Here is a 16,083-nt window from a genome sequence, read left to right as displayed (position 1 = left end):
CACAGCAACTTACCAAAGGTACTTGCCAAAATATGCCTAACAGGTGAATTTAAATTTGAAAGCTGTGGTCACGGCCGCAAAGTTAAGCAATCGCCGCTGTAGGGCATTGTGGGGTGCGACTTTGGAAGCTCCTGCGGTGATTGACAGCTATACCACCGACGCTGCCTGCATGCGCAGTGCTGTCTGGCGCCATAACGGCCAAATGAAGAGCGGTTGTTACCGGCCACACACAATGGCACCACAGATTTTACTGTAAGGGCTGCAGAATAAACCAGTCCTGTTTACTGTGTCATTGTTTGGAGGGCCCTTTAAAGAAGCATTCCTCGCTGCCCTTCTTTTTTTTAATATAAGCATCCTTTAATAACCTTTAATGAAAACGAATGACCTAAGCTGCTGCCGGATTCGTTCTCCTGTCATCCATCGGTGAATATCCTGCTGCTTAGGCAATTGTTAATTTATATTACTATTGTCACAAAGTGGCCATTGCTACGGACGCACGCACCTCCATAATCTCCCCCTCCCAGCCTCATTCTGCAGCATCCATTTACATTTTATTCTTAAATAAACTTTATTGAAGAGAAAAAAATAAATAAATAGGAAATAGGATGAAAGAACAATGATGCATACGATATAAGGAAACATCAGATATCAATATTAGTTTTAGTGTAAGAGAAATGTCAGCAGGGTATATTACATGTTGTGATCTCTGCACTATGCTCTTAGGCTGCGGTCCCAGTCACTGCTACAGCGCACACCTCGGCGTGCGCTGTGCGTATAAGCACCGCCCCTCAATGGGGCTGGGCCCAGTACTCACCTTCCCGCTGAAGGTGCAGCCGCGCTGTACTCTTTGTTTTTTTAAACTCAATGGAATTGAGTTCAGAACTGGCGACGGAGGCGTGGCCACGCCCCCGCCGGCGGTTCACCCAATGAGGGCGAACCAGCAGCGTGAGGTCATGACCACGCCTCCGCAAAACCCCGGACACGCCCCCTCCCGTCGTAATCTCCCTCTCTCCCTAAAGACCGCAGATCGCGGGTAGCGCTGTGCACGCCCCCCCCCCCCCGCCGGGCGCGCGTGTCACAGTGATCACTGGGGACGCAGCCTTAGGGCTCGTCCAGGGTGGTGCTGAGCGGGCGCGCTCACGCTGGCCGCTATGAAACACAGTGCTGCAATGTGTGTGGCCAGCGTGAGCAAGCGCCTGGGCATGCTCAGCGCTAGCTGCTTGCAGAGCAAGCAAATTTGAATTTGCTGACCGCAAGCGCGTCACGTGAGCGGTTCGCCCAATGAGGGCGAACCAGCTCCGAGACATCGTGGCCGCGCCCCCAGGCGAGCGCGCACCTTGCCAGCCACAAATAGCTCGGCAGAGCAGGGAGCATGACGTCACTGCGCACGAGCGCCAGCTGTTCCCTGCCTGGCGCAGCCAGGGGTGTCAAACTCAGTCCTCAGGGGCTACCAACAGGCCAGGTTTGATGGCTCTCCTTGCTTCAGCACAGGTGACTATGCTGATTGAGCCACCTGTGCTGAAGCAAGGATAGCCATCAAACCTGGCCTGTTGGTAGCCCTAGGCAGCAGGTCACGTGACTGGGCAGAGCGGCGTTGACCACGTGACTGCAATCACATGACTTGCTGAAGTCACGCTGACGTTGCTCCCGTTGCCTGGAGATATGGCGGTGCCGGGGATTTTCACGCGCGAGCTGCCGCTGTGTGGGGACGGCGCGGCGCTGAGGATCGGGCAGCGGACCTTGGGGGGCGTGGGCTGCGTGGTGTGGGACGCCGCCATCGTCCTGGCGAAGTTCCTGGAGAGCCGGGAATCCGGGGGACAGCGGCTGCGCGGCAGCGCCGTGCTGGAGCTGGGGGCCGGCACCGGCATCGTGGGGATCATGGCGGCCACGCTCGGGTAACTAGGCGCATGCCACCCTCCTGTGTGTATATACAGTACATGTATACGTGTGTGTATATGTATGTATGTTTGTGTATATATGTATATGTATGTATGTGTGTGTATATATATATATATATATATGTGTATGTACATATATATATATATATATATATATATGTGTGTATATATATATATATATATATATATATATATATATATATATATATATATACATATATACACATATATATATACACATATATATATATATATATATATATATATATATATATATATATATATATATATATATATATATATATATATACACACACACACACATATACACACACACAAACCCCCCACCCCCTGTCAGCTACCCATGTAATATATATGTGGGTGCACTCTGCTAGCCATGTAAGAAAAAAATATATATGTATATATGAAAGGTGCGCGACAAGGTAAGAACTGGGACCGGTCTGACTGGGGGGGGCGGAGGTTGAACGCACAGCATCCGCTGTAGCAGTCACTGGGACCGCAGCCATAGTCATTGTAGCACGAGTGCCTGGCGGGCGGAGGGGCGGTGCATGCACAGCGCTTCACTGCGATCTTGGGGGAGATTACGACGGGAGGGGGTGTGGCGGGGTATTTGCGGGGTCATGGTCATGCCCTCATTGGCTGAACCGCCGACGGGGGTGTGGCCACGCCTCAATCGCAAGTTCCAAATACAAATGCGACCGATGCAGGTACTGGGCCCGGTCTGATTGGGGGGCGGTGCTTGTGCGCACAGAGGCGTGCGCTGTAGAACGCCCTGGGACCACAGCCTTAGGCCAAGTCCATAGACGGACAGGCCGTGCTGAGGCGTGCGGACGCTCCGCGCTGAGCCCCTGCATCCTCAATGAGGATGCCTTGAGAGGGGGCTCACGCGAGCGTCCGCAGGCGTGCTGACGAGTTGGAGGTTTCAGCCGAGCGCCAAGCTGTTTTTCAGCGCACTGTCGGCTGAAAACCTCCAATCACAGCACAGCAACGTCAACGGCGCCGTGACGTCGGCGCCGTGACATTGACGTCAGTGCGTCGCGGGCGATTGGCCCAGCGACGTCACTGCCCCGCCTCCAACCACCTCCCCCCGGCTCCCTTCGCGCACGCTGGCTCACCTGCAAGTCCGTGCAATCGCGCTGACTGAAGCAGACGAGCCTCAGCGTTAGCGCGCCTCCGCTCTCCCCACCCCTCTATGGCCCGGGCCTTAGTTGTTCGTCTGCTGCACTGTCCCGTGTGCTGCACCCGGGACTGTAAGTATTGCTACATCTGTATCGTTTACATATTTGGAGATGGGACCTAAATCTATACAATACATGTGTTCTATACTCGACGCACATATGCTCTTTTCTGTTACTGGATCCCCTTGAGATCCTGGAAAAGTAACGTGCTTCGGTCCCCTGCAGGGTAAACAAAATGGCTGTTTCCAATGTCACTTGGACTGATAGGAAGCTGCAACGTCGTCCATTGCGGCTTTTTATTGGCCTGGGGAAGCACCAGTGCTACTTTTACTGGTAATTATCTTGGGAAGTGGGTGTCTTTGGAGATAAAAATAATGCGGTCCGAACAGCCCCCGATTTTCATCCCTGTAAAAGAAAGGAGCTGGTAGTGACCCGACGGTGTCCTTCGGTTAATGGGGGAGGGGGCCTAATATTGCATTTGTTCCATTATACTGACACTGTGGTGTGTCCTTTGTTTTGCAGAGCAAATGTTACAATTACAGACCTTGAAGAATTGCAGGATTTGATGAAAATAAACATTGATAGTAACTTGCATCTCATCACTGGTTCTTGTCAAGCGAAGGTACTGAAATGGTTTGTATTCCCTATAGCAAATAAATATCACTTGTGAGCACCTCAGACAGGTCTGCAACCCTGCTTTTCTCCATTATATTCTAGCATATAATTCTTCCATTGCAGCCAGGAATTCTGGGTAATGATATGCAAATGAGCAGTGTGTGCGCGCATCACTTTTTTGCTTCTTATCCATTTTAACTTGGATCCCTATAAGCTAATGTATGCTGCATTACACAGCTTATCAACACAGTCTGGGTTAAAGAAGTGCAGAGCCAGTGACCCTACTCACAGACAGCTGTTTAAACCTTTTGGGTCTCATTGTGAGGATGGGATATGTTTCAACCACATGTTAAAGAAGTTATGGGGGGTAAAAAAGGGACAAAACCCTTCCACCGCGCAGCAAATAAAAATAACACTTATTCCCTATAGAGAACTCTGATGTGGAAGCTGTGCTATGCATGGCTACCCTCTTCTGGTAAGCGAAGTTTAGGAAGGTGTTGGCAGTGTGAGCATTTATATTGTTCTATTGGTCATATAATCTCTTTCTGTTTTATTTCCAGGGGAGAGGGGGTTGCAGAGTCCCAGCCTTTACCTGACTACATCTTGATGGCTGATTGTATCTACTATGAAGAGGTATTGGCATTCTATTTCTCTTTGTTTCAGTATTGTATTGTATGTCTTTATTTATATAGCGCCATAAATATACATAGCGCTTTACAGTAGTAATACATGCTGTAATCATATAAATAACAAGTAATATAAATTACAGGTCATGGGAATAAGTGCTTCAGACATAAGAGTAACATTAAGGAAGAGAAGTCCCTGCTCCGAGGAGCTTACAGTCTAATTGGTAGGTAGAAGATATAGAGACAGTAGGAGGGAATTCTAGTAAGTGCGTCTGCTTCAGTCATTATTACTGAGCCACTTGTGCTGAACCTGGGATATCCTGAAGTCCTGTTGGTGGCCCATGAGGACTGTAGTTGGCTACCCCTGACTTAGTGGTAAGAACACTGACTTTGAAGTGGCTGAAGCCGGCTCGAATGCCAGTCAGCTCTCATTTTGACCATTGGGCAAGTCGCTTGGACTGTAAGCTCTTCGGTTCAGGGACTTGTGCCTGCAACATCCTATGCACAGCACACGCATACATACAGTATTACTTGACCCTTTCTCTGCCAGCAGGGCCAGCAATGCATTACAAACACACGCATCAGCAAATGAGAGAAACGTGGCTGTAGTTTGGACCATGTTAGAGTGTGTGTACAATATTCTCAAAGTAGCCTAAAGTCGCAGTATCTGCCAAGTTCGGTCAGTCATGCCCCTTTTATTTTCCATGCAGTCCCTGGAACCCCTGGTGAACACTCTGACGGATCTCGCAGGCCCGGAGACGTGCATCTTGTGTTGTTATGAACAAAGAACCATGGGCAGAAATCCCCAAATTGAGAATAAGTATTTTGAGGTAATCTCTGAAATTAACAGCAGTGTAAATATTAAATGCAATCTATTCTGCAGCCAGAAAATGCCCTAAATCAGCTTTAATACGTGAAACGGAAGATCATTTGGGGGATGCTTGTTTGACGTCCGTATGTATTTGTGTGGTTTGTTTGTTATTAATTTAAGTGCGATTTGTGCCGGTTCAACACTACTGCACGAAAACCGCCATTGACTTGAATGTTCGTTTCTGTGCGGTAGTGCCAAATTTGCACTTTATATAATAACACCAATTGGCCTGACCTTAATGAACACTAAGATAACATGCTGAGAAATGTATCGCACAAAAGGAGTCGCTGCCCTAAAGAAAATCTTGTGGGTTGCAGTCCAAAGATAGCCATATAAACCACAAAAATAGTATAGTGAATTATTTTTCCATTGTCTGTTTATAAAGGGTATCCATATAAAAAGCTGCACTGCATGTGACCATAAATACAATGCCAGAAAGGATGGAATATTGGCAACTGGTTGATTCTAACAAGAACAATGCATTTATCACAAATGTATTCTAATTCAAAGAAAGCACAGATGCAAGATATTAAGAATTAATGAGAAGATTTCACACTTCATCTCAGTAGAAAAATACACACAGCCCTTGCCCCTAAAAGCCCAACTCCCTTATCCTTAACCGCTATAACCCCTTAAATGAACTTACCTTATTGGCAGAACGGCTGTGGCAGAGCCAAATGTTTGATTCCGTTATGTTATCTTGATGAAGATCCCTTCTCCAGACATGACCAGATCCAAGATTATTATTTTTTTTTTTTTTTTAAGCTATATACAGTTATATATTTTTCCCCTTTTCACCGCTTCTGTTTTTTCTTACATTTCTGTTCTATTCAATCCTTTTAATTTGCTGTAGCAGTTTAGAACATCAACAGGGACTAATGAGCAGCTATGTCTTTTTCTTTAGCTTTTACAGATGGATTTTCATTTTGAAAAAATTCCCCTGGACAAACACGATGAAGAATATCGAAGTGAAGACATTCACATATTGCAAATACACAAGAAAAAAATGAAGGTGTGTTTTTAAGACAGAGTTTAGCGATTTTGTTGAGTATTGCGTAATATTGAGCGCAGAAAAGAGATTTCCGTTGCCCCGATGGTTACATCTATATTACAGTTTCCACAGACCAGAATAATATCTGGAATATTATCAAACGACAGGGGGTGCCCAGTGCTACATCCAAATGACAAAACATACATCGTAATAATTGCAAGAAATAATGCTTCAGTACTAATAATAATGCCAATACTAATAATAATAATAATAATAATAAAATATGGTTTTTTAGTTAGATATTTTGGCCAAAACATCATAAGCCTGCACACCAAATCGTCAAGGTAAACCATAATAAGTGCAAGTCCTACACTACACTGCATTTTGTTCCCTATACCTCTGTATGAGGGGGAAGAACCATAATAGATTCCTTACCTGCAGCAATATTAGATCCGCCATTAAAAAGGGGGAGGTGACGTGAGCTCTGGGGGAAGGTGCCACAACCTCCATACAACTGATTCCAGTCAGAAATTAATTAACACACAAACCCAGCAAGCTGAAACGCCCACACCCACCTAATCTTTACTATATGTAATGCCACATAGAGTGCCACTGGGCTGTGGCACATGAATATAGCAAACGACAGGGGGTGCCCAGTGCTACATCCAAATGACAAAACATACATGGTAATAATTGCAAGAAATAATGCTTCAGTACTAATAATAATGCCAATACTAATAATAATAAAATATGTGTTTTTAGTTAGATATTTTGGCCAAAACATCATAAGCCTGCACACCAAATCGTCAACCCAATCCCTCATCAAGAGAAGCTGCAGAGGATGTGGTAAAGGAAGAGTTGATCTGAGGAATTCTTTAAAGCGGCACAATCAAGTTGGCGTTTATTTGCTTTATTTTCTGTTACAGGATTGAAGCAGGGATCTCTGGAGCTGACCTGTGTTAATTTCAGCTCTGGGGACCCACTGCTTCCAGAGATACTTGCCTCCATAAGGGGTGCTGGTATCTCCTTTTTGTTTACATGTCCCTCGACACGTGGGCCAATAGGAAGCCGCAACGGATTGATAAGTCTTCCTATTGGCCCGCAAGACGCGGGACTTTAAAGCTGCTATCATCTTAGCAATGTTGGAGCTGATACCGGCATCCCGTACGGATGTAAGTATCTCGGGAAGCAGGGGGTCCCAGCACAGTACAGCTCCTGAGACCCCCAACTTCAATCCTATAACTAAAAAAGGAAAATAAACTACAACTTGTTGTGCTACTTTAAGGGTGAAACATGAATGTTTCAATCAAACGCTCTGTACCCACTAAGGTGATCACATACCTTTTACAGTATGTGTCCGGCTAGTTCCAGGCCTAGTTTTATATTGTTCTCTCTATAAGGAGACAATATGCACAGAAAAAAACTACATGAAAATGTCTACTGTGTTTTCAAAAGTACAATCTTTCTAGGAAGGGTGGAAGAATTGGGTTCTAAAGAAGCTTTGGTAACGCTGTGTTTATTTCACATTTTTAGCAACAACATCCTCTTGCATCCCAAAGAAGAGCGCAGAATGGCACTGATGTATGACATCAGAAACGTGCCCATTGCTGGTAGCATGGCCAACTTTACCTTGTGCTTCTCCCTTGCATGTCCATCCCCATGTCAGGAACTAACAAGAAGTTTGCAGAGTTATTAATGAATCTGGCAGTTCTGTGGAGGACTAATTAGGCCACAAATTCCTGCTGAGGTGCAACGTCTTCAATTTGCTGCTGGAATAACACAACACTAGATGAAAGGTGTTTTGTTTTAGGAACTTGAGCCCTGCAGCAGCTGCTCCACATGTTCCTTCTCTTGTAAACCTTCCTGATTATAAAAGGTTAACATTCCTCCAATGTTGAGCTACTGACATTTTGTTGTGGTACAAAGTTCTAGTACCTGTTGGTCCTGGAGAAACGTCTAATTTTTTTTACACCCTCAAAACACTCACACACTCACACTCTCTCACTCACACACTCTCTCACTCACACACTCTCTCACTCACACACTCTCTCACTCACACACTCTCTCACTCACACACTCTCTCACTCACACACTCTCACTCACACACACTCTCACTCACACACACTCTCACACACTCTCTCTCTCACACACTCTCTCTCTCTCACACACTCTCTCTCACACTCTCTCTCTCACACACACTCACTCTCACTCACACACACACTCTCTCTCACTCACACACACTCTCTCTCACTCACACACACACTCTCTCACTCACACACACACTCTCACTCACACACACACTCTCACACACACACACACACACACTCTCTCTCACTCACACACACACTCTCTCTCACTCACACACACACTCTCTCACTCACACACACACTCTCTCTCACTCACACACACACTCTCACTCACACACACACTCTCTCTCACTCACACACACTCTCACTCACACTCTCTCTTTTAGGGGACCTATATTAGCGTTTCTAATAGATCCAACTCCTAGTGTACCACGTCCCAAAGCTGTACGCTATCATTTCATTTGAAAAACTTTAACTCTTTGAGGGCCCTGAGACATAGCACCCATGTCATGGGGTCTGGCACTCCAGGGGCCCTCAACGTAGTTGCCATGTCAAAAAAAACCATGCTCATTTCTAGCGGTGATCGCGCCCGGACACGATCTGCTTTGGTATGGGATGACTCCTTCCGCTTGTCCGTCAGTGATGGGGCGGTTACGTCACCGCAGACAATCAAAGGGTTAATGTTGGTTACATTGTAAAACATTTTATAAATAAATAAACGGTATTGCAACCTACGAACTTTCTGGTTTTTCCTCTCTCCAGGTAGGTTTGTTTAAAGTTAACTTTTTTGTGGGACGCATCCATTCTCAAGCGGCAGTTCTGCAATGCTGGATTTCTTTGGCACTCTCCTGAATTATGGGAGCAGGGTCACACTAGCTTTACTGTTGGAAAACACACAGAGTATCACTTGGATGCTTGAAGCTCCCCTTGTTGCCTGAATGGTACCCATTTTATTTATTTATTTTTGCTGAAGTCCACGGCAGGGGTTTTGCCGACCCCTTGTTTGCATTATTTCCCCAAACAAGACATTCTAGCAAGATTGTGGCTTTCAGTCTTTGACTGAGCCACCTGTGCTGAAGCAGGGCAATTCTGAAAACCTGACCTGTTTGGGGGGAAGGGGGGGGGGTTGGAGTTGAGAACTCCTGCTGTAACTGTTCTAAAAGTCAGTTTAAATGATAGAATGTTGCCTTTATATTGACAACCTAGAACTTCAGCTGAAAAGTACTGATATTAAACAGCCTAGGGAAATGATCTAAACTTAGATTGGCGAGGACTGTTAGATTTTGTCCCACATGTTTTGGAAAATATTACACTTGCCATGTAATGCTTTGCAAGATGATCCAACTCTTGGTAGTTATTCAGCGAGTGCTGAGCAGTTGCAACCAGCTATTTGTAAAGAGGACTGGGCTATGAAGCACACACAGTCTGGAGGCGCTTTGCACTGCAAGCATGACATTTAAATAACTTCAGTTATTCTGCATGTTGGCACATTAGTTTTGCTCAGGGAAACGCTGTAATATTTAACATTTCTGAAATAAAATGTGTTTTTGTTCACCTTGGAATATCTGCTGGCAATTATGCCAGTTTACCTGAATAAGTGATCCATTTTGATACTGTACCATTTAGTGCACGTAGTGTTATAAAATAAATAGTAAACCCTCAGATTGTAACAACTCGATGCATTGCAGGCCTTTGGTAGTACATGATTCACATACAGGTGCAAAGCTGAAGTGGAAAGATCACAAATGTCAGACTATACCCTACACTGGTGTTATCACACCTAGGATAGTTATTCTGCAGTGGCCTTTAAAGCAAGGATCCCACGGTCTTGTTAAGTGGTACTAGAACTGGTAAACAAGTGCAGTAAATCCATTCAATACCGGGTAACAATGTTTGCAAGCGCTGTAAGGATTTGTAAACCTGACCTTGGATCGTCCAAAACACATTACTGTTATTAGTGAACATCGGTTCTATGTGAAACTGCAACTCATTGAATTAGCTGACTGTACATACAGCATCCAGCCTGCAGCTGGCAGCGCTTTACACTACATACTGTATGGTGATTCAGCCAGTGCTAGGCCTACGTAAAGATGCACGTTGGTTTATGCAGTAAAGTGACACGTGCTGTACCCTTTTAAAAAAAAAAATATATGTATATTTTTTTTTTAACAACTTAAAATGTGGAATTTGGTCTCATTCACAAATCCACACCAGCTGTTTCACTCCGTATACATATAGTTTTAGGCTTCAGAAAACTGACTCCATCGCAAACTGCAATATTGTTGATACTGGGATAAAATCACGTTTTTACGTTTCTAAACTTTGTACCTTAAAGCAGGAGTGCTCAACTCCAGTCCCTGCAAACAGGTCTGGTTTTCAGTATATCCCTGCTTCAGCACAGGTGGCTCAGTCTTAGACTAAGGCTGCGTTCCCACTGGCGCTGACCACGCTCATGCGTGAGCGGTGACGTCACCAGCTCTCCAAGCATGAGTGCCGGGTGTCCTGTCTATTTCGCAAGTGCGTGCGGGGGGGCTTGTTGAGTGCGCATCAAACGGTCTCTTTTTTTTGTCTCGCCAAGCTTGGGAGAGCGTGTGTGCGCGGCGCGTAATCGGGGACGGGACAATTTTATTTGCAGGAACTAAACTCGACAAGCGCCGTGAGCTCAGCGCTAGCGTGAAAGCGGCATAAGCATCTGAACCACCTGTGCTGAAGCAGTGATATCCTTACAATCTGACCAGTTGGGGGAGCTTGAGGATTGGAATTGAGCACCCCTGCCTTTAAAACAATGTTTTGCAACGGGCACGAAGTTCATTTATATCGCTGTAACAATGTTTTTATTTCAGCAACCACAGAATCTCGGTTGCTTATAAATGATCCCTCGTGCCAACCATCATAGTTCTGGAGTATGCATTTTAACTGGAAATGCTGATCTCATAATGCAGCACTGCCATGTATTTGTGAGTTCATGAAGTGCTGGGGGTTTGTTTCGCACTGTTGGATTACACATTTTAGACTGACATAGTAAAACACACCCACCCAGACACCTTTTTAATGTTGTACAGGGGCCGTAACTCTTCCTGACAATATGAACCGAGTAATATGAAGGCGAGGGTCTTTTCTCCCATCTGGAACTCGGATATCTCCATAAATCTCATTACTTAATCACTGGTGTGAAACACAGAGATTGGAAATCATCCCTAGTACACCCCCTCCCCCCACCCCCTCCTCTCCTGTACACAAATTGATGGAACTTGTTTTAAGGTATCAATCCTTAATTTATCAACCTTGTTTTAGAGCTGTTAACAACAGTGAATGGACACAAACAACTACATATCTAACTCTTACACCCCCTCACCACTCATTAGCTGAGAAATATAGATCAGAGGTTGGAGTCCTACCCTATTAAGAAACTAGAACTGCAGTCAAAATGTCATTAGTGTTGTGCTTGGCTGTGATACACCCTTATTTGTCATCTCCTTGGAATTCACTGTGCTCACACTGGGCATAAATAATATAGTGTGTTACAGAGTAAGGAGAGAAATAAAACCTCTGGTAAGCCACACGAGCAACCAGTTTTCTTCATTTATTTACCAAGTTAACCTAGTTTCTTAATCTTTTCTACATGTCACCAAAATAATTAGAATTTCCTGTTTTCCAAATGAAATAATAAACCGTGACCTGTAACCTCATTTGGTGCTCCCCGACTAGAGTAAGACAAACATTAATATAATTGGCTGTTTTGAGAGGTTAATAACCCATAATCCTCCTTTCCCCACACTGTTGTATCCCATAATTACCTGTAATCCATCCTAAGGTACAGGGCGACTCTACTTTTTCTTTAAGTGGGTGTGATTTAAATTATATATATATATATATATATATATTTAAATTATATATATATATATATATATATATATATATATATATATATATATATGTTGACAAATCACCAAAAAATCTACTCGCCACCTGGTACCAAACGTGTGCTGCTTGGGCCAATATTTACTCGCCCGGGGGTTAAATCCACTCGCCCGGGGCGAGCAAATGTATAGGTTTGTCGAACACTGTATATATATGTATATATATATATGTATATATATATATATATATATATATATATATATATATATATAAAGAAGCGTCCTACTGAAAGCACTCAAGCAACAATAATAATGAAAAAATGTTTATTAATGGACATGGAAAACACTAAACAGATATAAATATAAAACATAAAACAATCACCAAAGGATCACAACAACTGTGGAAATATATATATATATATATATATATATATATTGCGAGAGGGGGAAAAAAAACATTTTAAATAATTACAATGCAAACCTGGACTTTGCCTTGTATATGAATAAAATAATATATTGCAAACAGGGATTGCTGTAATGCAGGGGCTCTCAACTCCAGTCCTCAAGGCCCCCTCCCCCCCAAACAGGTCAGGTCTTAAGGATGTCCCTGCTTCAGCAGAGGTGGCTCAGTTGAAGATTGATACACCTGTGCTGAAGCAGGGACTGATTGAGCCACCTGTGCTGAGGCAGGGATATCCTATTTAATGTCATCCCTAGAACCATAACGTTTTACAAACACTTCAACGTTAAATCTGTGTACATTTCTGTGATCAGAAGTCTTAGTGGCAAACAGATTGCAGAGTGCGTAAGAATGAAAATCAAATCAGAATTGATAGCAGCACCAGTTGAAACGCCCAATGTCAAGAATACGGTTTCCAAACCATGGCTGCAAGGCTGAGCATTCCATTCATGTTTTGTCAGCAGTATAACCTTGCAGTGGTAGGATTATACTGTCCAGTTCACACATGCTGCATTGTACTGATACAGAACAAACACCCTAATCCGTGACACAGACAAGAAGTGAAAAAGCGGAGAGAAATCCCAGGTATTGCAAATATTACTTACACGCTAAAGAATTTTAATTGAAATATATATATATATTCAGCCATTGATTGCTTTTATTGAAAACGAATTACCTAAGCTGCCGATCAATTCATTCTTCCGTGACCGATCAGCAAAGATCCTGCTTCTCGAGGTTCACTAAATGGCCGCCTTTCAGTTTCAATCAATCTTTCAGTCAGTGTAGTTCAGCAGCTACAATGTATCCTGATATTAATAAGGTAACATCTTTTGCTACAGTTAGCAGCTCAAACTGCTGGGAATATTGGCAACAAATGATCACAAACAGGAAAGGATTGCAACGATCTTGCACTGCTGGTGAGGTGTAAAAACCCGCTATAGAAATCAAAGGATGCTTAGTATAATAAAACTAATTAAAAATAACATTAAGAGTTTAATTATTTTTTTAGTAAGTATCAAATACTACAGAACTGATTAATATAAAAAAAAAACGTAGGCTATTGCTTGGGTTGCTCCTTTTAAATGGCAAAAAGCTAGCAAGAGAACCATTTATTACATATTGGAATTATATACAGTAATGTGTGTCACTAATATTATTGGCTGCAGCACGGAAGCTGCCAGAGGTCCCAGTGACGTCACAGAGAAGACAGAACCGGAAACATGTCATTGCTGGAGAACCTTGAGCTGGGACCATCATGTTTTCTACCTGCCGTAATCTGCAATTCACCTTTACGTTAATTAAATAAAACAATATAAGTTAGGAGCACTAAAAAAAAAATCAAACCACTTATCTGTCTGAGGTGCCAGGGGATAGACCAGGAATATCTGTCCGGTCCGAAAAGTCATCCATATGTTTGACAAAGAGCCGTGCAGGCTCGAAACATCACAGATCTTAGTTCTGTAGTATTGGATGGAATGCGTTTATATTTGTTATGTTGGCCAGTGCAGAGGCTTCTAAACTGCAGAATATCACAACATTTTTTAAAATTCCGAACAAGACAAACTAGGACAGTGATAACCGGCCCTATACCACTGCCATCCCCGTTAGTACATGAGACACACTCCTATATTTAGCTGCTCATCCTATCCACTTATAGCCCAGGCTCAACTAAGTGCTACTGGCGGTATATGTGGCAAATGAAGACAATGAACGTACAGTTGGGAAATCACTGCCATGGCTAATTATTCTGCTGAACTTGTATTTCTCATTGTTGCATTTATCCCGATGACGTAGATCGGTGCAGCTCATTGTGCTGAAACAAAGGCCGTTACGCTGGTGAGTGTGCTGTGGCTGGTGTTTGATTACAGACCAAACTGGTTCATTTCATTAATTATACATGCATCGTTCTTCATACCAGCTCGGCGAATGTATCAGAGGTCTAACACCTTTTATGTGACGTTGTTAGCCTTATTATGTATAGGAACCTGTGACTTTGTGTTGTAGAAGTTTGTTGTTCACATAACATCAGTTATTCCAGGTGAAGAAATGTTTCCGGCCCTTTCTCCTTAAAGAGGCACTATTTTTTTTTATAAACAAAGGATTGAAGCAGGGGGTCTCCTGAGCTGAACCCCATTAATTTCAGCTCCGGGGGACCCCTGATCCAGTGATACAGACCACCAAAGGGGGTGCCGGTAGCCACTTGGCTCGGCTAGCTGGGATCACGTAAGGGCGGAGTTTCAAAGCTCCCGCGCCCTGCGGGCCAATAGGAAGTTGTGATGTCATCAGGTTCGGCTTCCTATTGGCTGACATGACGTCATCAGGCCCAGCTTCCTATTGGCCGTGTGACACGGGAGCGTTAAACTTTGCAGACATACCGGCGCCCCCTTTGGAGGTCTATCAATGGAAGCAGGGGGTCCCCAGAGACCCCGTGCTTCAATCCTAAGTAAGAAAATTATAATAAAAGAAATTGCCTGAATCGCTCCTTTACCCACCCACCAGTCTTAAAAATCATCATCACGCGTCTCATACAACTCAATCCAAGAGCAGCAAAACGATGCACCTTTCAGTCTAATGTTGTTGCCGGTGCTATATTCTCCATATTATTTACTACTGATCTTATTACCAATGCATCATTCCATCTAATATTTATGAAAAAAAATACTTTTTTGGAGAATTTTCTATAGTTATTTTTTAAAATATTTACTGAGGATTTCAAGTGCTTGACGCTTTTTAAAAATTATATATATATATATATATATATATATATATATATATATATATATATATATATATATATATATATATATATATATATATATGCAAATATAGCTGTATGCTCATCTGCATGTCTTAGGCAGGTCTGCAACCCCGCCTTTCCCCATTATCACCCAGCATACAGCACTTCCACTGCAGCAAGGGATTCTGGGAAATGACATGCAAATGAGCACACAGTGTCACTTTTTGCCTCAATAACCATTTTTAACATGGTTCCCTATAGGCTTAAGCTTGCTGCATGGTCACAGCTTCGAGCACAGCCAGGGTTAAGGTGCATACCCAGAAAACCACCCACAGACAGCTGTTTCGACCTTGATGGGTCTCATCAGTGTGGGTATGCACTTAACCCTGGCTGTGCTCGAAGCTGTGACCATGCAGCAAGCTTAAGCCTATAGGGAACCATGTTAAAAATGGTTATTGAGGCAAAAAGTGACACTGTGTGCTCATTTGCATGTCATTTCCCAGAATCCCTTGCTGCAGTGGAAGTGCTGTATGCTGGGTGATAATGGGGAAAGGCGGGGTTGCAGACCTGCCTAAGACATGCAGATGAGCATACAGCTATATTTGCATATTTGCTTTCCTGTGGAGGGTTTTTGTCACTTTTTTTACTCACCATAACTTAACTCAGTATTATATATATATATATATATATATATATATATATATATATATATATATATATATATATATATATATATATA

At 43.4% G+C, this 16,083-nt stretch overlaps 1 protein-coding gene across 1 annotated transcript; it reads left to right on the top strand.

Moving 5' to 3' along the window:
- Window positions 1-1,498: 1,498 nt before the first annotated feature.
- Window positions 1,499-8,873, top strand: VCPKMT (valosin containing protein lysine methyltransferase). The gene is made up of 6 exons (XM_075613830.1): window positions 1,499-1,895; window positions 3,620-3,730; window positions 4,273-4,345; window positions 5,049-5,168; window positions 6,114-6,221; window positions 7,734-8,873. The coding sequence occupies exons 1-6, from the start codon at window positions 1,663-1,665 to the stop codon at window positions 7,785-7,787; spliced, it is 699 nt and encodes a 232-aa protein (XP_075469945.1). The 5' UTR covers window positions 1,499-1,662; the 3' UTR covers window positions 7,788-8,873.
- The last annotated feature ends 7,210 nt before the right edge of the window (window positions 8,874-16,083 follow it).

This window comes from Ascaphus truei, chromosome 9 (genome assembly GCF_040206685.1).
Source record: "Ascaphus truei isolate aAscTru1 chromosome 9, aAscTru1.hap1, whole genome shotgun sequence".
In the NCBI taxonomy this organism is placed as follows: domain Eukaryota; kingdom Metazoa; phylum Chordata; class Amphibia; order Anura; family Ascaphidae; genus Ascaphus; species Ascaphus truei.
The sequence above is the reverse complement of the archived record's forward strand: the minus strand, read 5'-3'. Positions and strand labels throughout refer to the sequence as shown.